Genomic DNA, 23,820 nt, shown 5'->3' on the forward strand with positions numbered 1-23,820 from the left:
AGGGCATAAACAATAATACAACAACATATATACAAGTAGCTTTAGTCTGTAGAGGTCACGGAGTGTCCGTAACTGGGTGTCCATGTCACCTAACAAGGTGAAGTTTTGGCACAGAGTAGGGGACCTGTCCAAAGCAAACCCCAAGCGTTGGCCCTGGGCGTGGCTGCAAGGCTGAGGCTAGCTACTTTGAGCCACAAGGAGGCCACGCCAGACAGGTTTTCTCTTCCGCGGCCATCTTCGCAAGAGGCACCAAGGTGCAACTATCTACAAGTAGTTCCGGTTATTCAGCGTCCATAACCTGTCAGTCCAAATAAACCTGTAGGGTAACTAGAGAAACATAATTAATAACAGGTGACAAACATAAACCATAAACAGTTAAACAGATAAATTCACAGTGCATTAGTTTAGATTCTCCAGCGAGCGGGCACCTGACCTCTAGTGCTTCTAGTGGATCTACGCAACTCACTAGCTGGTTCTGCACTACAGGGTGTAGAAGGTATTGCGGGTAGGTCTGGCAGCTTTCTGCGTACTCTTTGGCTTACTTGTTATGTTCTGCTACCAAAGCTAAGGAAAGAGAGGAGATCTGTCCCTACTATAGGACTCAGCTGAATCCCTACGATGTAACAGGGAACCTGATCCTGCGATCAGACCTGCTAAAGTCCTAATCTAGTCTGTACGAAGACCTATAGATGTGGGGAGGGAATCCCTACAAGTACTAAGGACTGGAAGGAATATGGGACACCTCCTAACAGAAATAGTAGCAGACAGACGAACAAACAAAATAGATAGAACATAGAGGTCCGTAGACCAAGCAAACTAACAGAGATAGATACAGAGCACAGGCTAGCTAGAAAGTAGATATACAATGAAGTCCAGCAAAGCCAGAAGGGCGGAGCAGGATTAAATAGGCCAACAAGGTCATGTGACCAGCAAAGGAAAAAAAACCTAACAGCAAGGTTCTAACAGTACCCCCCCTTCTAAGAGGATCCTCCGGATCCCCTAGGACCAGGCTTATCAGGAAATCTCCTGTGAAACGCTCTGATAAGTCTGGACGCGGAAACATCATCTGACCTCACCCAAGAGTTATCCTCGGGTCCGAAACCTTTCCAGGCCACAAGATACTGCAAACTACCTCTATACCGTCTAGAGTCAAGGATGCGAGAAATTTCATATTCCCCGTCCTCCACCACCGGAGGAACAGAGGCAGAGGCGTCACCATCCGACACAACAGCTTTTTTTAACAGAGAGACATGAAAGACAGGATTAATTCTCCAGGAGGTAGGAACCTCCAACCTAACAGCAGATTGGTTGACAACCTGAAGCACCTTAAAGGGCCCTACAAACTTGGGACCCAATTTCTTAGAAGGAATCCTCAACCGCAGATTCCTAGAGGACAACCAAACCATGTCACCAACAGCGAACAAAACCTCCTGTCGTTTCCTATCAAAGTAGTCTTTAGATTTTCTGTTGGCCTCCTGAAGATTACCACGCACATCCGTCCAAACTCTTTCCAAATCACCGGAAAAATTCTCCTCCTCAGGCACGGCAGATCCCAACTTGGAGAACGACCCAAACGACGGATGTCTCCCAGAACAACAAAAAAAAGGCGAACAACCAGCAGAAGAAGATGTATGATTGTTCAGAGCAAATTCGGCAAGTGGCAGAAACTCAGACCACCCCTCTTGATTGTCTGCCACAAAAGAACGCAAGAACTGCTCAACATCCTGGTTTTTCCTTTCTGTCTGGCCATTAGATTCAGTATGATATCCGGACGAAAACGACAAATGAATTCCCAACCTGTCACAAAAGGCACGCCAAAAACGAGCCACGAACTGAGGACCCCTATCAGAAACAATGTCAGTAGGAACGCCATGAAGTCTGACAATTTCTTTGACAAAGGTCTTAGCGAGAGTTTTAGCGCAGGGCAGTTTGACGAAGGGAACCAAGTGACACATCTTGCTAAAACGGTCCACGACCACCCAGATGACAGTAAAACCCTCAGAGGGGGGAAGGTCAGTTATAAAGTCCATAGCCAAATGTGTCCAAGGAGCACTGGGGACCTCCAAAGGACAAAGCAACCTCGCAGCAGGAGTATGTGAGGACTTAGATCTAGCACATATAGTACATTGGCGCACGCACTTAATGACTTCCTTCTGCCATCCAGGCCACCAAAAACTGTGACCCACCAGTCTCTTGGTCTCAGAGATTCCGGGATGACCTGCCAACCGAGATTCGTGACACTCAACAAACAAATCTCTCCTAAAGGTCCCAGGCACAAACAACCTCCCATGAGGAGTGTTAGATGGGGCATTCTCCTGAGCTTTAAGAATCTCATCTTCCAAAACGGAGTCTAAAGCAGCTATCACAACACCTTCTTGTAAAATGTTTTCCTCTTTCTCAGCACCGACTATGGGAGAAAAACTGCGAGACAAGGCATCCGCCTTAACATTCTTAGTACCAGGGATGTAAGTAACGGAGAAATTAAACCGCGAGAAAAACAGTGCCCACCTAGCCTGACGGGCATTCAGGCGCTTGGCAGCATCAAGCTATATCAGATTTTTATGATCCGTAAGAACCTGAACGGGAAATTCCACACCTTCCAAGAAGTGGCGCCAGTGTTCAAATGCGAGTTTAATAGCCAATAATTCCCGATTACCAACATCGTAATTCAATTCAGTCTCCGAAATTTTTTTTGAAAAAAAGGCACAGGGATGTAATCCATCCCCGTTATCCTGAGACAATACTGCGCCAACCCCCACAGAGGAAGCATCAACCTCAACCAAAAACGGCCTAGTAACATCAGGCTGCATAAGGATGGGAGCAGAGGTGAACCTCTCCTTGAGATACACAAAAGCTTCAATGGCCTCAGAAGACCACTGAACCGCATCAGCACCTTTCCTGGTGAGATCAGTCAGAGGTTTGACAATACTAGAAAATTTTTTTATGAATTTTCTATAGTAATTGGCGAAACCCAAAAACCTCTGTATCGATTTCAAACCAATAGGCCTAGGCCATTCCTGCACAGCCTGAACCTTAACCGGATCCATCTCAAAACCTTTGCTGGAGATAATGTAGCCCAAAAAACTAATTCTCTGTACAGCGAACTCACATTTCTCCAGCTTAGCAAAAAGCGAATTGTCCATTAATAACTGTAATACCTCACGCACGCTCCGCCAATGAGACTCCAGATCTGGCGAATAAATCAAAATGTCATCCAAATACACAACCACATTTTTACCGATCAAAGGTCTAAGGATGTCATTAATCAGATTCTGAAAAAATGCAGGAGCATTAGTAAGACCAAAAGGCATAACCAGATTCTCAAAATGACCCACAGGAGTGTTAAAAGCAGTCTTCCATTCATCACCCTCCTTCATGCGCAACAGATTGTATGCCCCCTTAAGGTCAATTTTAGAGAACCACTTGGCCCCCAATAACTGGTTAAACAGATCAGGAATCAATGGCAGTGGGTAAGGATTGCGTACCGTAATTTTGTTAATCTCACGAAAATCCAGACAAGGACGTAAACCGCCGTCCTTTTTTTTTACAAAAAAAAATCCAACCGCCACAGGAGACTTAGAGGGCCTAATGTGACCGGCGGCCAAACTTGTCTGTATGTATTCCTCCAAAGCCTTCCTCTCAGGAATAGTAAGGTTAAATAAACGACTTTTAGGAAGAGTCGCTCCAGGGACAAATTCAATAGAGCAATCATAGTCTCTATGGGGAGGCAAAACCTGCGATTCTTTCTCAGAAAAAACTCTCCAAAAATCCTGAATAGGAACAGGCAATTCTCCCCTATCCAAAGCTGCAATACGCCCGTTACAACACTTGTCATAACATTTATGGCTCCAGGATTTAATTTCACTGGTAGACCAATCCAGTACAGGATTGTGAAATTTTAACCAGGGCAAACCCAATATTACTGGAGAAGGCAAGTTATTCAACACTAGAGATGAGCGCTGTTCTACTCGAACTGTTCGCCAATCTCAAATTCGAGCTGTTTTGGGCGGTGTTCGAGCCGGACGGCGAACACGAACAATTTGAGAAAAATTCGGCTGTTCGAGGTTATGTTCGATAACTGTTCGTGCACCAAAATCATAACTGGATTTTTTCTCAGTAATGATGAAAATTAATGTTAATACGCAGTTTGAGTGTACAGCGGGGTGGGGGGAGGGGCAGGGGATGGATCTCTGCAGGAACAATGAAGATCTCCATTTTTTTTTCTCTTTCCCGCATTTGCAGTGGGGAGGTGCAATCTGTCAGCCTATCAGCAGCGCACACACGGAGCGAAGTGCTTTTTTTCACACAAGCAAGGGCATGTGTCATTGGCAGTGTATGTCACATGTCCTTGCCCTATAAGACCAAGCCATTTTCCCCGTCGCCACCATTTTCTCACTGCTGCAGCTGCGTGTTAGACGGCACCGCTGTTGCTGTGTGCGCTATACCTTGTTAATTTCAAGCCAATTTTCGCACAAATATACAGATAGCTTGGGAGTAGGGAATAGTTGTGATTGCAGTCCTTTTAAGGACTAGGTTACAGCATTTCCTACGACTTTTATCAGGGAGGTCTGTGCTCTTAAATAGATAGGTTGTGGGAGTAAAGACTAATTGTAATTGGAGTCCTTTTCAGGACTAGGTTACATGAGTTCCTATCAGTTTTTGCCAGGCAGGTCTGTGCCAGTGCTGTGCAAGTTTTTTTCACAGCATTTGGCTGAATCTAGCAAAGCTAATCCTTTTTGGCCTATTGCAGAGTGTGTTAGTCAGTGGAGTAGCCTATCTGTGTTGCAAGATATAACACCTGTGTATAGAATACCAATTTTTTTACTGCACCTAGTGAAGTAAAATCTTTTGGGCATAGCATCATTCTATTAGTCCATCTATACTGACCTCCATCAGGTTGCAAACTGAATATAATTTTTTTCTGCATCTAGCTCTGAAAAAATATTTGGGCTTCTAGCAGTGTGTGGGACTTGGTCTATTAGTCCATCTATACTGACCTCCATCAGGTTGCAAATTAAAAATAATTTTTTTCTTCATTTAGCTCTGAAAAAATATTTGGGCTTCTAGCAGTGTGTGGGACTTGTTCTATTAGACCTTCTATACTGACCTCCAGCAGGTTGCAAATTGAATATAATTTTTTTCTGCATCTAGCTCTGAAAAAATAGTTGGGCTTCTAGCGGTGTGTGGGACTTGGTCTATTAGTCCATCTATACTGACCTCCATCAGGTTGCAAATTAAAAATAATTTTTTTCTGCATCTAGCTCTGAAAAAATATTTGGGCTTCTAGCAGTGTGTGGGACTTGGTCTATTAGTCCATCTATACTGACCTCCATCAGGTTGCAAATTAAAAATAATTTTTTTCTGCATCTAGCTCTGAAAAAATATTTGGGCTTCTAGCGGTGTGTGGGACTTGGTCTATTAGTCCATCTATACTGACCTCCATCAGGTTGCAAATTAAAAATAATTTTTTTCTGCATCTAGCTCTGAAAAAATATTTGGGCTTCTAGCGGTGTGTGGGACTTGGTCTATTAGTCCATCTATACTGACCTCCATCAGGTTGCAAATTAAAAATAATTTTTTTCTGCATCTAGCTCTGAAAAAATATTTGGGCTTCTAGCAGTGTGTGGGACTTGGTCTATTAGTCCATCTATACTGACCTCCATCAGGTTGCAAATTAAAAATAATTTTTTTCTGCATCTAGCTCTGAAAAAATATTTGGGCTTCTAGCAGTGTGTGGGACTTGGTCTATTAGTCCATCTATACTGACCTCCATCAGGTTGCAAATTAAAAATAATTTTTTTCTGCATCTAGCTCTGAAAAAATATTTGGGCTTCTAGCAGTGTGTGGGACTTGGTCTATTAGTCCATCTATACTGACCTCCATCAGGTTGCAAATTGAATATAATTTTTTTCTGCATCTAGCTCTGAAAAAATAGTTGGGCTTCTAGCGGTGTGTGGGACTTGGTCTATTAGTCCATCTATACTGACCTCCATCAGGTTGCAAATTAAAAATAATTTTTTTCTGCATCTAGCTCTGAAAAAATATTTGGGCTTCTAGCAGTGTGTGGGACTTGGTCTATTAGTCCATCTATACTGACCTCCATCAGGTTGCAAATTAAAAATAATTTTTATCTGCATCTACAGTACCTCTGAAAAAATATTTGGGCTTCTAGCAGTGTGTGGGACTATTTGTATTAGTCCATCTATACTGACCTCCATCAGGTTGCAAATTCAAAATAATTTTTTTCTGCATCTAACCCAGCCAATAGTTTTGGCCTAATACCACAGTTTGGCCACTCAGCTCTGCTCGGTTACCATCCATTGTTTTTTTGTGCAAACAACTCCAGAGTTGTGAATTAGTTAACCACCAAAATGAGTGGAAAAAGGCCTGCTGCTGGTGGAAAGGGGAATAGGCGTGTTGGGAAGGGGAAAAAAGGTTGTGTCCGTGGGGTAGGTGTTAAAGCAACAGTAACATCTGCAGAAGAAAGACCATCTTCCAGCCAAACTAAAATGTCTACTTCTTTTAGCGGACAATGTGATAAGATCCCTTTCTTACGGCCACGCCAATCGCTACAAATTCCAGATGAGGCACAAAAACAGCAGGTGCTTCAACGGATATCAAGTGCTCCTTTAAGTGGGCTCTCCTCCACATCAACTTCAACATCACAAATACTCCAGCCCTCAAAGGTGTCACCCAAATCGCACTTGCTTCCTCACAGCTCCCAAATCTCCAGCTGCCCGTCTGAGTATGAGGTAGAACAGATGGTTGAGTCTGCAGAGCTGTTTACTCATACTATAGCCTGGGAATCAGAGGTCGACTCCAGCGCTTGTGTGAATCCAGACGAGGAAATGATCTGCACTGATGCCCAGAATCTTTATGAGTCGGATCCAGGACCAGACGCAGAAGGTTCTGACCATAATTTAGACCCTCATTCCCAAACTGTAACTCCTGTTGGTGGAGACAATGAGGAAGACGATGATAAGACTCAAATACCTGATTGGAGCGACAACTTTAGTTTTTTGTCAGGGCAGGAACAGGTTGGCTCTGAGGACGACGGGTGTGATAACGCACAGGGTGATGATGATGAGGTCGGAGATCCCACTTACTGTCAACCCACAGTCAGCCAAGAGATGAGGTCAGCAGAGGAGGTGGAGGAAGATGCTAGTGACGACGAGGTCAGGTTGCGCCTTCCTGGACAGAGACGTAGTACTGGAAGCACGTCAACAACTGCATCCTCAAACACAACTCTGCCTCTCACCACAAGTCGTGGTGGCTCTTCAGGTCGCATGGGTGCTAAGCCTTGCATAGCCTGGGCATTTTTTCAGATCGATAAAGATGACCCAACTCGTGTTATCTGTAACATTTGTCAGCAAAAGCTAAGTAGAGGCCAAAAAATACATAGTTTGAGTACTTCATGCATGAACCGGCACATGGACATGAAGCATAAGTTGCAGTGGGAAGCTCAGTGTGCTACAATGCGGCCTAGCCGGCCGGGCCAATCACCGTCTGCCATATCTTGTGCATCCGCGGCCTCTTCATCCTCTGTGACTGGGGGGACAGCAGTCACACCTGTTTTGGGGCGCAGACCTGCCACCTCTTTACCCGCAACAGCCAGCGTGATTGGCAGGTCATCATTTTCTTTGGAGGTGGTAACACCAGCTGGTGTTGAGCGCTGTCCGACATCGATAGCACCACCTTTGGATCAAGGCAACCTAACATGTCCGCCTGCATCTTCCTCACAGACCGGCAGTTTGCCGGGGACACCCTTATCAACCCCGTCTAAGCACAATAGCCAGCCCTCGGTCCCTCAGATGTGGACAAGTAAAAGACCATTTCCTCCTAGCCATGAGAAAGCTAAGAGGTTGAATTTCACCATCTGCAAGCTCTTGGCTACAGAAATGCTGCCTTTCCGCCTGGTGGACACAAAGGATTTTCGAGACCTTATGTCCTTCGCAGTGCCCCAGTACCAGATGCCCAGTCGGCACTACTTCTCAAAGAAAGGTGTGCCTGCGCTCCACCAGCATGTCGCACACAACATCACCGCTTCTTTGAGAAACTCTGTGTGTGACAGGGTGCATTTCACCACAGACACTTGGACGAGTAGGCATGGACAGGGGCGTTACATGTCGCTGACTGGGCACTGGGTAACTATGGTGACAGCAGGACAAGGGGCTGCTGTCCAAGTCTTGCCGTCCCCACGAGTTGTGCGTCAATCCTCTTTATGTCAAAGTTCCTCCACTGCTTCTGCCTCCTCAACCTCCTCTCGGTCTTCCACCTGCACCCAAAGCCTGTCTGGTCATGCCACAAGCTTTCTAACTGCGCAGAAGGGATCCTGCACACCTCCTTACTATGCTGGCAGTAGGGCTCAACGTCATCAGGCGGTTTTTACATTGAAATGTCTGGGAAATGTGAGTCACACAGCTGAGGAGTTGTGGTCAGCTCTGGAGAACCAATTTCATGAATGGTTGTCTCCACTGGACCTGAAACCAGGGAAGGCCGTGTGCGACAATGCTGCAAACCTGGGTGCGGCCCTTCGCCGGGGCAATGTCACACACGTGCCTTGTATGGCTCACGTGTTGAACCTGGTTGTCCAGCAATTTTTAGCCCACTATCCCAGACTAGATGGCCTTCTGCAGAGGGCACGGTCGCTGTGTGCTCACTTCCGCCGTTCGCATCCCGCAGCTCAGCGACTTACATCTCTACAGAAGTCGTTGGGCCTGCCACTTCACCGGCTAAAATGCGATGTGCCTACCCGGTGGAATTCAACTCTGCACATGTTGCAGCGACTGTGGCAGCACCGACAAGCCCTGGTGCAATACGTTCTGACGTATAGCCTGGGCCAACGAGATTCAGAGGTGGGGCAAATCACGCTGGAGGAGTGGTCTCAGATCAGGGACCTATGCACCCTTCTGCACAGTTTTGAAATGGCGACGAAGATGTTTAGTGCTGACGATGCCATTATCAGCATGACTATTCCGGTGATTTACATGCTGGAGCACATGTTAAACAGAATTCGGAGTCAGGTGGTGGCACAAGAGGAGGTGGAGGAAGTAGAGGAGGAGGAGTTGTATGCGGAAGGGCTAACATCTGCAAGGTCCAGACGGTCGGCAGCACCAAGGCGGCAGGCATGTGAGGGTGGGGGAGATGGTTTTACCAGGGCGCATGGTAGCAGCCAAACTAGTGAGGAAGGTGCAGGAGCCCAGGAAGAAGTGGAGGACGAACTGATGGAAGACTCATCAGATGAGGGAGACCTTGATCACATTTCTGTTGTGCGAGGTTGGGGGGAGAGGACAGAGGAAGGAAGCATGATTGTTACCTCGCCACCAACACAACAGGGACTTGGTGCTCCTGGATGCGCAACACACATGAGTGCCTTCTTGCTGCACTACCTGCAACATGACCCTCGAATTGTGAGAATTAGAAATAATCCTGACTACTGGGTTGCCACACTGTTAGATCCCCGGTACAAAAGTAAATTTGCAGAAATTATTCCTGCCATAGAAAGGGATGCACGCATGCAGGAGTATCAGCAGAGACTGTTGCAGAATCTTACATGTGCTTTTCCACAAAATACCAGTGGTGCACGTAGTGAATCTCACAGTTCCAACTTGCCAATCGTGGGACCGTCAAGTGTTCAGCACTCAAACCGTAACAGAACCACAGTATCTGCTGGTAACATCAATTTTGCGGAATCATTTCACCACTTTTTTAGCCCATCCTTTGCAAGGCCACAGGAGACAAGAAGTCTGACACATAGTCAACGCCTAGAGACGATGGTACAGGAGTATCTCCAAGTAAACATTGAAGCCACGACTGTGTCACTGGACCCTTGCTCTTTTTGGGCTTCCAATCTGGATAAATGGCCGGAGCTAGCCACTTACGCCTTGGAGATCTTGTCATGCCCCGCAGCCAGCGTTCTGTCTGAACGTGTGTTCAGCGCTGCTGGTGGTGTGCTGACAGATAAGCGCACGCGGCTCTCCACTGATAATGTAGACAGACTCACGTTCATAAAGATGAACAAATCATGGATCCGAAACGACTTTTCTACCCCTGTGTCATCCTGGGGAGAGTAAAAGCTTGATGATTGGTTAAAATCACCCTACCAACCGTTTTAAGCTTTCAAATTACTAATCATGTTTATCTGTATCTTGACTGGAAAATAATTTGGGCTTTGTAGCAGTGTGCAGCACTGATCCTATTAGGCCATCTATACTAAAGCTTCACCAGATTTAAAATTAAAAATAATTTTTAGCTGCATCTAGCCCGGAAAATAATTTTGGGGCTCCGAGATGCGCAAGGCACATAAGTGCCTTCTTGCTGCACTACCTGCAGCATGACCCTCATATTGTCAGAATTCGAAGTAATCATGACTACTGGGTTGCCACACTCTTAGATCCCCCAAACTTTTCGATCAACCTTTTCATTTTAATAAAGACCAAAAAAATGGTCATTTTTGAAATTATAAGCATTAGCAGGTTGTTAGAAACTGAAATCAAACAGTTTTCAACTCAAAACTTTATTCTAGGTGATGTTACATTTTCACATAGGACCCCTTGTTCGAAAGGAGCTTCTGAACTCTCTCGTCCATTGAATTTGTCAGGTTTTGGATGGTTTCTGCTTCAATTGTTTTGCATGAGGACAGAATACCCTCCCAGAGCTGTTGCTTAGATGTGAACTGCCTCCCGCCATCATAGACACTCCTTTTAATGATGCTCCAAAGGTTCTGAATGGGGTAGAGGTCAGGGGAGCATGGGGGTCACACCATAAGTTTGTCCCCTTTTATGCCCATATCAGCCAGAGATGCAGATGTTTTATGTGCAGCATGAGATGGTGCATTATCATGCAGAAAAATGATCTTGCTGTGAAATACACGGTTCTTCTTCTTGAACCATGGCAGGAAGTGCTGTTTGAGAAAATCCACATACATTATGGAGTTCATCTTTAGCGCCTTCAGGGATCCTAAAGGGGCCGACAATCTCTCTCCCCATGATTCCAGCCCAAAACATTACTCCACCTCCTCCTTGTTGGCGCTGTAGCCGTGTTTGCGTGGGGTGTCCATCAACCAGCCATCCTCCACTCCATCCATCTGGACCATCGAGCGCTGCACGGCACTCATCCGTGAACAAAACAGTTTTGAAATCAGTCTTCATGTAATGTTTGGCCCACTGGAGCCGTTTCTGCTTGTGTGAAGTGGATAGAGGAGGTCGACAGGATGGCGTATGCACAGCTGCAAACCTCTGAAGGACCCTGCATCTTGTTGTTCGGGGGACGTTGGAGGCACAAGCAGCTTCAAAAACTTGTCTGCTGCTATGACAAGGCTTTTTTGCCGCTGCTCTTTCAACCTGACGTAATTGCCTGTAGGAAAGAGTCCTCAATTTGCCCTTATCAGCACGCACACGTGTGTACTGTGAATCAGCTACATACTTCTTGATTGCCAAGACACTTCATCCTGATCATCGCACAATGTTGATTGTAGTCATGCCTTGACCTAAACACTCCACAATTTGTTGCTTCTCAGCAGCCGACACATCCTTTTTCTTTCCCATTTTGGCAGAAAATGTAGGCTGCTTAATAATGTGAGAGAGCCTTCTTAAGTAGTCTTGCCTTTCATTGGACACACCTGCCAAACTAATTAGCACAGGTGTCTGCAATTGCTTACAGTGATATAAAGAGCCCTGACACACATCACCATCAATGAGTTTAACTGACAAACAAACAAATTCTTCCCTTATCACTCCTAAACACTTTTTGCATAATAATTTGGAACGCGGTGTACATGTGCTTTTCCACAAAACACCAGTGGTTCACGTAGTGAATCTTACAGTTCTAACTTGCCAACCGTGGTCTGTATGGAATTGTTCAATAAAGGGCCCAAAATTAAGATAACATAGATGGGAGAGGTCTCTATGAATAGGAATTCCTAAGTATTTGATACCCTGTGAGGGCCAGGCAAAGGGAAAGTTGGACTGGATGGAATCCTATATGGATTTAGGGAGGGAGACATCGAGGGCCTCAGACTTCGCTGCATTGATTTTAAAATTTTACCATGTAACAAAGTGATCTATTTCAGCCATAACAGCAGGGATGGATATATGTGATTGAGTGATATATACTAGGACATCATCAGCAAATAGAGAGCACTTGTACTCGGTGCCTCCCACCTCAATCCACCTAATATTGGGGTTATGGCGAATTGATGAGAGCAGGTGCTCCGTCACTAGGATGTATAAGAGAGGGGACAGAGGACATCCCTGCCTTGTCCCATTGGTGATTGTGAAAGGTGATGAAAATGTTCTGACGCACCCCCTGGGCCTTGGGACACCCGGAGTCGGACCCTTTTTGGTGGATGCTGGTGGTTGTAGTCTTCGTGGCGGCGATCCGGTTCCGTGGCTCAGGGCGGTCAAACCAGTGGCGGAACTATTTATGTGGTTTTGATGTTTAAATGTCCGACTACGCCACCCGTGGATTGCGGTCAGAGTGAACCGCCGCTACAGGGCAGACCGCTAAGGCTGGTGTTGTGGGTGCAGCAGAGCGTAGCATAACTCCCCACGGGAGGAGTATAGCCTCAGGGCAGTGTATGCGGAGGATGGGGGTGATGGTGCAGGGCAGCAGCAGTAAAGACACGGAGTCAGTGATGCAGTTCAGGGCCTTTACTCACAGTTCTTATTATCCAGACCACGTCTGCAGGTAACGACTGCCCACGTCGTACTGTGCTCACCAGGTGAGGGGCTCAGACAACTCCCAGATAACTTTGGAGCGCTTCACAGGACCCCCTTTGTGTGTCCTTTGTCTGGCCTTTCTTACCAACACTTCTGTCCGGCTGCCTCGGGCCTCCTCTTGGTAAACTTGGCGCCAGTTTCCCTGACCCTATGTGGTGCCTTCCTAGCGGGTGGAGCAAGGGGCTGCGGGTCGTTTCCTGCCTCCACTAGTTCGGGGACCGGTCTCCCCCTTTGACCTGACCCCTCCACGCAGGTGGATTCGGGCGTGCGGTGGCGACTCGCCCGTCCGCACCCCTGGGATCCCTTCATTCCTCGTTCCTGGAGCCTTCTCCGCTCCTCTTCCTTCCTTCTCCCTCTTGCAGGCCTGGGCCTCTGTTACTAGGCCCGCCTCCGGAGCAGAGCTCATGCAGAGCCCCTGCTCCCTGCCACTTCTGCTCAGACTTCTCTGCACTGAACTAAGATGGTGCCCACCTTTTATACTCCCTTCTCAATGCACCCAGGAACTGCTTCCTCCCTGCTCCTGCACTGCAGGGTTCCCCTTCCTCAGTGTTCCCTCCCCCCACTCCAGCCAGGGACAGGGACTGTCGTGCCCATCTCAGGGGCATATTGGTCGCCCTGCCCCACGGCAATGTGGTGTAATGCATGCAGGTGTCGGGTCCTGATCCACACTCCATCCTTATCTGAGAGTGAGATATCACACCTCTGGGTGAGGTGCAATACGTCTGTAGCAACCGAGCCCTCGGTGCTACAGTTCCATTTATCTTCAGCCTAGGTGACGTATTGTGATACAGGGCCGTGATTTTGGCTATAAAAGGGTCCCCTAGACCCCTACCCCAAGCTTTTTAAGAGAATCATATATGGCGTGCCAGGAGACTCTATGGAATGCTTTCTCAGCATCCAACGAGAGTATCTACTTACAAATTTTTAACTGCATCTAGCCCAGGAAATACTTTGTGCCTAGTAGCAGTGTCTGCTAGTCAGCGGATTATCCCGGCTGTTAAGCAAGCTACACCACCTGTAGTTTGGACACTTAATTTTTTCAAAGGAAATGCTTCGGGACCACGGGATACTTAGTGAAGAGCATCAGGAGGCACCCCAAGGCATAGGGGCTGGGACTGGCACTAGGATGCCTTGCGGTGGACAGCCGAGCTCGATCCTTATAAAAGCTTTTTAACTGCAGCAGCTTTAGTGGACGCTACTGGAGCTGGAATTACGCGGCTGCTGGCATGAGACTTGCCCTCCAATAGATCCTTGTAAATGGATTTAAAGTGTATTCATTCAAATTAGAGGGACAATTTAAATTAAAAAGCTTAGAGCTGCCTCCACCACAGGGGGGCTCTCTCGACCCACCAGCGGACAGGCACCAGTATTGGGAGAGGGGGGCTGGCCGTCAGGGTTCACCGCGGCTCTGGCACAAACCCGGCGACACGGAGGTGGCACGGGCAGGAGCGGACTGGCCGTCTCGGCTTCTCACTTTTTGGATTTTAGAAGGGCATGACATGCCTATATCTGTGTCTCCCCCTCCTTTTACTCCTCCACCTCTTTTCTTTTCGCATGACTATATGTACTTGTCACTTTTCCATGTGTTAGTTGTGTCTTCTGAGCAGTTTGTCAGCTTTTGGACACCTTTGAAGGTGTTTTCTATGTGTTTCTATGTGTTTTTGTTTGCCTGCCATTGGTTTTAACGGTGTTCGAAGATGTTCGACGAACAGTTCGACGAACAGTTCGGCGAACACACGGGTGTTCGACGAACCGAACCGAACTCGAACACTACGGGGGTGGCTCAACACTATTCAACACTACCAAATCCAATTTCTCATGGTGAACACCATTAATAGTGAGAGGAAATTCACTGACCTTGAGAGTAATATTCTTCAAAGGGGAGCCATCCACAGAAACCACAGCAATGGGGGATGATAGAGGTTCAGGTTTTAAATTGAGTTTTTCCACGAATCCCCCATCAATTACATTTAGTGTAGACCCGCAATCAACAAACACCCGAAATTCCATTAATTTTTCCTGAGCAATCGTGGAAGCAGCTAAAAATATACCCTTGGAATTTAAACAGGCAATACGGGCGTGACTGACCATTTTTTTTTCTTTCTTCATACGAAGCTCACAGCCTTTAATCAAATGACCAGATTTTCCGCAATAGAAACACAAGCCTTCTGAAAAACGACGGTCTTTTTCTTGAGAGCGAGGTGCCACCGATCCAATCTCCATCGGTTCACCACTGTTAGTACACACATTATCATAACCAGAAACTGACATAGCAGAGGATTTGCTCTCATTAACCCTAGCACGCAGTCTTCTATCCACCCATATAGCTAATTGCATAGCCTGTTGCAAATCCTCAGGTGTAGGATAAGCAATTAGCAGGTCTTTAACCCTTTCACTGAGCCCAGCAAGAAATAGACTTTTCAGAGCAGAATCGTTCCACCCTGTTTGAGTGGACCAACGACGAAAATGAGTACAATATTTTTCCACATTACCTGATCCTTGCTTTAAACGTCTCAACTCAGTCTCAGCTGATGCCACACGGTCAGGATCATCATATAATAGTCCTAAAGCAGAAAAAAAACTATCCACTGATCTGAAGCATGTATCACTAGGTTGCAAAGAAAAGGCCCACTCCTGAGGCTCTTTGCGCAAAAGTGACATTATGAACCCTACGCGCTGGGATTCATCCCCAGAGGACTTGGGTCTCAAACGAAAATACAATAAGCAAGCATTTTTAAATGAAAAAAATTCTCGATGTTCACCAAAAAATAAATCCGGCAAACATACCTTAGGCTCCAAGAAATATGCTCCAGGACAGTTACTCACGTGCTGACGGAGCTCGGCCACTTCCAGAGAGAGTCCCTGCAGGTGTTTAGCCAAATCCTGAACCGACACCATGATGGAACAAAAAAAATCTTTCCTTAGAGAATTTGCAGGCTGGACTTACTGTTATGTTCTGCTACCAAAGCTAAGGAAAGAGAGGAGATCTGTCCCTACTATAGGACTCAGCTGAATCCCTACGATGTAACAGGGAACCTGATCCTGCGATCAGACCTGCTAAAGTCCTAATCTAGTCTGTACGAAGACCTATAGATGTGGGGAGGGAATCCCTACAAGTACTAAGGACTGGAAGGAATATGGGACACCTCCTAACAGAAATAGTAGCAGACAGACGAACAAACAAAATAGATAGAACATAGAGGTCCGTAGACCAAGCAAACTAACAGAGATAGATACAGAGCACAGGCTAGCTAGAAAGTAGATATACAATGAAGTCCAGCAAAGCCAGAAGGGCGGAGCAGGATTAAATAGGCCAACAAGGTCATGTGACCAGCAAAGGAAAAAAAACCTAACAGCAAGGTTCTAACATTACTAGGGGCACGGCAGGCTCACCACTAGCAGAGGGTTGATTCTCCTGGGCTGCTGGTATAGATTCTTCTGCCTCCTGGGCCGGCTGCTCTTCCAGCTCTACCTGTTCCTCTGTAGGTCCTTGAGGGGCTGGCTGGAGAAAGGTGAGGACGGGTACCACGATAGCGTTGTTTACTTGTGTCCAAGACCGGGGAAAGTCTCAGAGTATGGTGCTGATCATTTCTTCCCTCTCCTCTGCGGGTTGAGGGTTTTCTTGATCGTCATCAGGGCTTTGCAGCTGCTCGGGACACTTTTTCAGGTGGTCTCTGGAGACAATGGCTGTGGTCTCTCCTCCATCCTTACTGATTACGCAGACTTTTGGGTTCTCATGGCTTGAGGGCAGTACGGTGTACGGGTCTTTCTCCCACTGGTCATCCAACTTGTGGAGCCGCCTCTTTCTCTTCAAGACCTGCTCTCCAGGTACCAGGGGAACAGCGGGAGCGTACTGGTTATAAGCCTTCTCTTGCCTTTCTCTTGCTTGAGACAGACTCCGCTCGATGCTCTCCTGTACTTTCCGATACTGCTGCTGCCGTTCTGTATCTGGCGAGGTGTCCTCAGGTGTCAGGACTCCCATATCCAGGTCAATAGGCAGCTTACCAGATCTTGCTCTCATTAGGTAAGCCGGGGTACAGTTGGTGGAACCTACGGGATGTGATTGTACAAGTCCACCAAATCGGGCAGTTTTTCAGACTGCGTTCTTCCAGGGGCAACGTTTTTAGCAAGTCTATCACCACCTGGTTCATCTTCTCACATAGTCCGTTGGTCTGCGGGTGATAGGGCGTGGTTCTTATCTTCTTGCAGCCATACAGGTTGCAGAACTCCTGGAAGACCTCCGCTTCGAAGGCTCGTCCTTGGTCCGTCAACACTTGCTCCGGATACCCGTGTGGACGGCAGAAGTGCTGCTGGAAGGCTCTAGCTGCTGTTTGAGCCATTAAGTCCTTGACAGGGACCACCACCAGGAACCGGGAGTAGTGATCTACGATCGTGAGGGCGTAGACATACCCAAATTTGTATGGAGCCAGTTTCACATGGTCCAGGGCTACCAGTTCCCGGGGCTGCCTGGTGATGATGGGCTGCAGGGGAGTCTTCTGGCTGGCACGGTCCTTTCTTCTTAGGTTGCATGGGCCACAGTCTCTGCACCACCTCTCAATGGCTCCTCTCATGCCTACCCAGTAGAACCGTTCACGCAACAAGAACTCCAGCTTCTTCCATCTGAAATGTCCTGCTCCGTTGTGGTATGCCTCCAGAACCATAGCCGCGTCTCGTCTTGGGACCACTACCTGCAAAGTCAGCTCATGTGTTCGAGAGTTAACCATTCTCCGGCACAGCTTCTCCCTGTAGAGAAACAGCTTACTTTTCTCCTTCCACAGTTGCTTGGTCTCCTCCGGAGCGTCTGGATCAAGACGGGCATCGGCCTGTGTCAGCATTTCCTTCACCAGACGGACTGCGGGATCACTGTCTTGCGTTTCCGCCCAGCTGTAGTGGGGCAAGGGATTGAGCGTAGCAGAGCGCCTGTCCTTCACACGGTGGGAATACAGGGTAATCCCATGACGGTGGAACGCAGGGAGCTTGACTTCTTCCAGATCTTCTGGATCTTCCACAACGTCCGGTAAGTTTGGCATTCTAGACAGGGCATCCGCGTTGGCATTTGAGCGTCCCGCCCGGTATTTGATGGTGAATTCATAGTTGGACAGGCGGGCCATCCATCTCTGCTCCAGGGCACCAAGCCTTGCAGTGTTCAGGTGTGTCAACGGGTTGTTATCCGTGTACACGGTGAACTTGGAAGAGGCAAGGTAATGCTTGAAACGCTCGGTCACTGCCCACACCACTGCCAGGAACTCTAGCTTGAATGAGCTATAATTCTCAGGGTTTCTCTCCGTGGGCCGTAGCTTTCGGCTGGCGTAAGCGATTACCCTTTCTTACCCCTGCTGGATCTGGGACAGTACGGCTCCTAGCCCGATGTTGCTTGCGTCCGTGTGGAGGAAAAAGGGCTAGCTGTAGTCTGGATATGCCAGGATTTCATCCCCCGTGAGGGCCATCTTCAGCTGGCAGAAAGACTCCTCTTCCAGCTTTTCCCACCTGATGGGCGGCTTCTGGTTTTTGGCTTTCCGAGATTGACCTATCAGGAGGTCCTGCATAGGGGCTGCCATTTTGGTGAAACTGGGAATGAATCTTCGGTAGTAGCCTACCAACCCGAGGAACTGCCGCACTTCCTTTATGCTGGAGGGTCTTGGCCAGTCTTTAATCACGGTGATCTTATCGGGGTCGGGAGCCACTCCGTCAGCACTCACCACGTGTCCCAGGTACTGCACCTTTGGTTTCAGGAGGTGACACTTGGAGGGTTTCTCCTTTAGGCCGTAACTTGCCAGGGCGTCAAACACTTCTGCCAAGTGTTTCAGGTGGTCCTCGTAGGTTTTGGAATAGACGATGACATCGTCCAGGTATAGCAGGACCGTCTCGAAATTCCGGTGTCCCAGACAGCATTCCATCAACCGCTGGAAGGTTCCTGGTGCGTTGCAGAGCCCGAACGGCATACAGTTAAATTCGCTGAGACCCATCGGGGTGGTGAATGCGGTATTCTCCTTGTCTGCCTCTGCTACATGAACCTGCCAGTACCCGCTAGTAAGATCCAAAGTGGAGAAGAAGTTAGCAGATTTTAATGCAGCTAAAGATTCTTCTATTCTAGGTAACGGGTACGCATCTTTGTGATACGGTTGACCTTTCTGTAGTCTACACACATTCTCATTGTGTTGTCCTTCTTTTTCACTAGAACTAGTGGAGCTGCCCAGGGGCTACAGCTATCCCTGATTACCCCAGCCTCCTTCATGTCTCGCAACATCCCCTTTGCATCCTGATAGTGTGCAGGGGGCACAGGTCGGTATCTTTCCTTTATGGGCAGATGGTCTCCTGTGGGGATGTGATGTTCTACCCCCTTTACTCGCCCGAAGTCTAGCGGGTGTTTACTAAAGACTCTTTCGTACTCCTGAACCACCCAGTAGACTCCCTGTTTTTGGTGTGAGGGAGTGGAGTCAGTACCCAAATGCAGTTGCTGACACTAGTCCTCCATTTGTTTCTTAGAGCCGTTACCTTCCTCTGGTTGAGATGGAGGCAAGGGTTCTACGGCCTTTTCAGAATTTTGGTTTATGGTGAACAATTTGGCTAGCGTGGCATACCGGGGCAGGTATACTTCTCTCTCCCCGATATTTATGATGCGGACGGGCACCCTCCCATGGCTTACATCGACCACCCCCCGTGCTGTCAAAATGGTGGGCCTACTGTCTGAGTAGACGGGTTCTACCATTTCTTGGTAGTCTCTACCTCTCAGACCAATAGCTGCCCGGCACCAGATCATCATCTCACTTTTCGGGGGCATGGCAATAGGGAAAGGGTCACACATTCTCATGCTACCAATCTCACCACCAGATAATTCCACTTGTTTCTGCTTCATCAGTGCCCGGATCTCTTTTTGAAGGACACGTTGCTGGCCGGAACTGGCGTTCTTGGCAACCTGCTGTAAAATGAGAATCACCTCTGCAAGACAATTTTCAATTACGTTAGTTCCCAAGGTTATTCTAGGGTGACTCTCATGATGGTCTATGTTCACAATAATCAATCCTTGTGCCGCCAGTTCGACCTTACCGACCTTAATGGTCATCTCTTTGAACCCCACCAGCGGCACGGGCTGACCATTGCTGGCGATGATACTCAGGTCGTCATCTGGGTAGCGGGTTATGTCCGAGTCATTTCAGTAACGCTTAAAGAGCACGTACGGGATGGTAGTCACTTGTGACCCAGTGTTCAGGAGGGCACTCATTGGAATGCCATCCAGTACCACAGGCAAGACCGGACGTCCCCCTACATACTTATCACGCCAGTTCGATGGGCCTGATGATCTCATGCCAGGGGGTTGGCCCTCTACCCCAGGTTGTGCCCGTTTAAATGACAGTACGTTGCCATATGTCCGGGTTGATTGCAGCGACGGCAGATGGGTCGTCCGTCCTCGTTGTATCTGTCGCTGGGTCTTCCTCTGGACGTTGGGATCCTCCTCTGTCGGTGCCACGGGACGTCCTCCGGTCCGGATGCCAGCAGGATCTTTCCTGGAGGGGAGACCTGCAAAGACTGCACAGTTCTGGTTAGCGCGGTTACGCTTTTGGTTAGCTCTTGGACCTGATGGTGCAGGTCTGTAGCCGGGTTGTTATCCAAAGCCTGCGCATCAGCTCCCACAGGCCCTGCAGACAAGGGCGCTGCCTCCTGGTGATAGGTAATAGCAGGGCGCCGGTGGGTTACAGTGCTACCCGGTGCCGGTTCTCGGATGGCCCTGTCTTTGAACGTTGCAAAGTCTAAACCAGGGTTCTGCAAGGCCATTGCACGTAACTGGGTTCGGTGGGCGTTGGACAGCAGACCCTCAATGAATTGCTCAGTTAACAGTTCATCTGCATTCCGCACACTGTCAGGGTCTGCCTGTTTAATGGCTCTCAGGTAGTGTTGAGTCACCCCCGTAGTGTTCGAGTTCGGTTCGGTTCGTCGAACACCCGTGTGTTCGCCGAACTGTTCGTCGAACTGTTCGTCGAACACCTTCGAACACCATTAAAACCAATGGCAGGCAAACAAAAACACATAGAAACACATAGAAAACACCTTCAAAGGTGTCCAAAAGCTGACAAACTGCTCTGAAGACACAACTAACACATGGAAAAGTGACAAGTACATATAGTCATGCGAAAAGAAAAGAGGTGGAGGAGTAAAAGGAGGGGGAGACACAGATATAGGCATGTCATGCCCTTCTAAAATCCAAAAAGTGAGAAGCCGACACGTTCAGTCCGCTCCTGCCCTTGCCACCTCCGTGTCGCCGGGTTTGTGCCAGAGCCGCGGTGAACCCTGACGGCCAGCCCCCCTCTCCCAATACTGGTGCCTGTCCGCTGGTGGGTCGAGCGAGCCCCCCTGTGGTGGAGGCAGCTCTAAGCTTTTTAATTTAAATTGTCTCTCTAATTTGAATAAATACACTTTAAATCCATTTACAAGGATCTATTGGAGGGCAAGTCTCATGCCAGCAGCCGCGTAATTCCAGCTCCAGTAGCGTCCACTAAAGCTGCTGCAGTTAAAAAGCTTTTATAAGGATCGAGCTCGGCTGTCCACCGCAAGGCATCCTACTGCCAGTCCCAGCCCCTATGCCTTGGGGTGCCTCCTGATGCTCTTCACTGAGTATCCCGTGGTCCCGAAGCATTTCCTTTGAAAAAATTAAGTGTCAAAACTACAGGTAGTGTAGCTTGCTTAACAGCCGGGATAATCCGCTGACTAACAGACACTGCTACTAGGCACAAAGTATTTCCTGGGGTAGATGCAGTTAAAAATTTGTAATTAGATACTCTCGTTGGATGCTGAGAAAGCATTCCATAGAGTCTCCTGGCACGCCATATATGATTCTCTTAAAAAGCTTGGGGTAGGGGTCTAGGGGACCCTTTTATAGCCAAAATCACGGCCCTGTATCGCAATACGTCACCTAGGCTGAAGATAAATGGAACTGTATTACCCTGAGGGCTCGGCTGCTACAGAGGTATTGCACCTCACCCAGAGGTGTGATATCTCACTCTCAGGTAAGGATGGAGTGTGGATCAGGACCCGACACCTGCATGCATTACACCACATTGCCGTGGGGCAGGGCGACCAATATGCCCCTGAGATGGGCACGACAGTCCCTGTCCCTGGCTGGAGAGGGGGGAGGGAACACTGAGGAAGGGGAACCCTGTAGTGCAGGAGCAGGGAGGAAGCAGTTCCTGGGTGCATTGAGAAGGGAGTATAAAAGGTGGGCACCATCTTAGTTCAGTGCAGAGAAGTCTGAGCAGAAGTGGCAGGGAGCAGGGGCTCTGCATGAGCTCTGCTCTGGAGGCGGGCCTAGTAACAGAGGCCCAGGCCTGGAAGAGGGAGAAGGAAGGAAGAGGAGCGGAGAAGGCTCCAGGAACGAGGAATGAAGGGATCCCAGGGGTGCGGACGGGCGAGTCGCCACCCCACGCCCGAATCCACCTGCGTGGAGGGGTCAGGCCAAAGGGGGAGACCGGTCCCCGAAACTAGTGGAGGCAGGAAACAACCCTCAGCTAGAAACCGGAGGCTGTGACATTTTATGTGGCGCAGCCCATCGCTACACCCGCTAGGAAGGCACCACATAAGGTCAGGTAAACTGGCGCCAAGTTTACCAAGAGGAGGCCCGAGGCAGCCGGACAGAAGGGTAGGTAAGAAAGGCCAGACAAAGGACACACAAAGGGGGTCCTGTGAAGTGCTCCAAAGTTATCTGGGAGTTGTCTGAGCCCCTCACCTGGTGAGCACAGTACGACGTGGGCAGCCGTTACCTGCAGACGTGGTCTGGATAATAAGAACTGTGAGTAAAGGCCCTGGACTGCATCACTGACTCCGTGTCGTTACTGCTGCTGCCCTGCACCATCACCCCCATCCTCCGCATACACTGCCCTGAGGCTATACTCCTCCCGTGGGGAGTTATGCTACGCTCTGCTGCACCCACAACACCAGCCTCAGCGGTCTGCCCTGGAGCGGCGGTTCACTCTGACCGCAATCCACGGGTGGCGTAGTCGGACATTTAAACATCAAAACCACATAAATAGTTCCGCCACTGGTTTGACCGCCCTGAGCCACGGAACCGGGTCGCCGCCACGGAGACTACAACCACCAGCATCCACCAAAAAGGGTCCGGCTCCGGGTGTCCCAAGGCCCAGGGGGCGCGTCAGAACATTTTCATCACCTTTCACAATCACCAATGGGACAAGGCAGGGATGTTCTCTGTCCCCTCTCTTATACATCCTAGTGACGGAGCACCTGCTCTCATCAATTCGCCATAACCCCAATATTAGGTGGATTGAGGTGGGAGGCACCGAGTACAAGTGCTCTCTATTTGCTGATGATGTCCTAGTATATATCACTCAATCACATATATCCATCCATGCTGTTATGGCTGAAATAGATCACTTTGTTAAATGGTCAAATTTTAAAATCAATGCAGCGAAGTCTGAGGCCCTCGATGTCTCCCTCCCCAAATCCATACAGGATTCCATCCAGTCCAACTTTCCCTTTGCCTGGCCCTAACAGGGTATCAAATACTTAGGAATTCCTATTCATAGAGACCTCTCCCATCTATGTTATCTTAATTTTGGGCCCTTTATTGAACAACTCCATACAGACCACGGTTGGCAAGTTAGAACTGTAAGATTCACTACGTGAACCACTGGTGTTTTGTGGAAAAGCACATGTACACGGTGTTCCAAATTATTATGCAAAAAGTGTTTAGGAGTGATAAGGGAAGAATTTGTTTGTTTGTCAGTTAAACTCATTGATGGTGATGTGTGTCAGGGCTCTTTATTAGAGATGAGCGTTGTTCTACTCGAACTGTTCGCCAATCTCAAATTCGAGCTGTTTTGGGCGGTGTTCTAGCCGTTCGGCGAACACGAACAATTTGAGAAAAATTCGGCTGTTCGAGGTTATGTTCGATAACTGTTCGTGCACCAAAATCATAACTGGATTTTTTCTCAGTAATGATGAAAATTAATGTTAATACGCAGTTTGAGTGTACAGCGGGGTGGGGGGAGGGGCAGGGGATGGATCTCTGCAGGAACAATGAAGATCTCCATTTTTTTTTCTCTTTCCCGCATTTACAGTGGGGAGGTGCAATCTGTCAGCCTATCAGCAG

General features: G+C 48.3%; 1 protein-coding gene across 1 annotated transcript in view; it reads right to left on the reverse strand.

Annotated features, from left to right (window-relative positions):
• Positions 1-229: 229 nt before the first annotated feature.
• The window catches only part of LOC141170067 (uncharacterized), a 392,196-nt gene continuing 368,605 nt past the window's right edge, over positions 230-23,820 (reverse strand). Inside the window, exon 7 of the mRNA XM_073655139.1 lies at positions 230-327. Coding sequence (XP_073511240.1) covers positions 285-327 — 43 coding nt within the window. The 3' untranslated portion in view covers positions 230-284. The remainder of the gene's footprint in view (positions 328-23,820) is intronic.

This window comes from Phyllobates terribilis, unplaced genomic scaffold, assembly GCF_046119375.1.
Source record: "Phyllobates terribilis strain yellow unplaced genomic scaffold, ASM4611937v1 Scaffold_1__5_contigs__length_1240528914, whole genome shotgun sequence".
Classification (NCBI taxonomy): Eukaryota; Metazoa; Chordata; class Amphibia; order Anura; family Dendrobatidae; genus Phyllobates; species Phyllobates terribilis.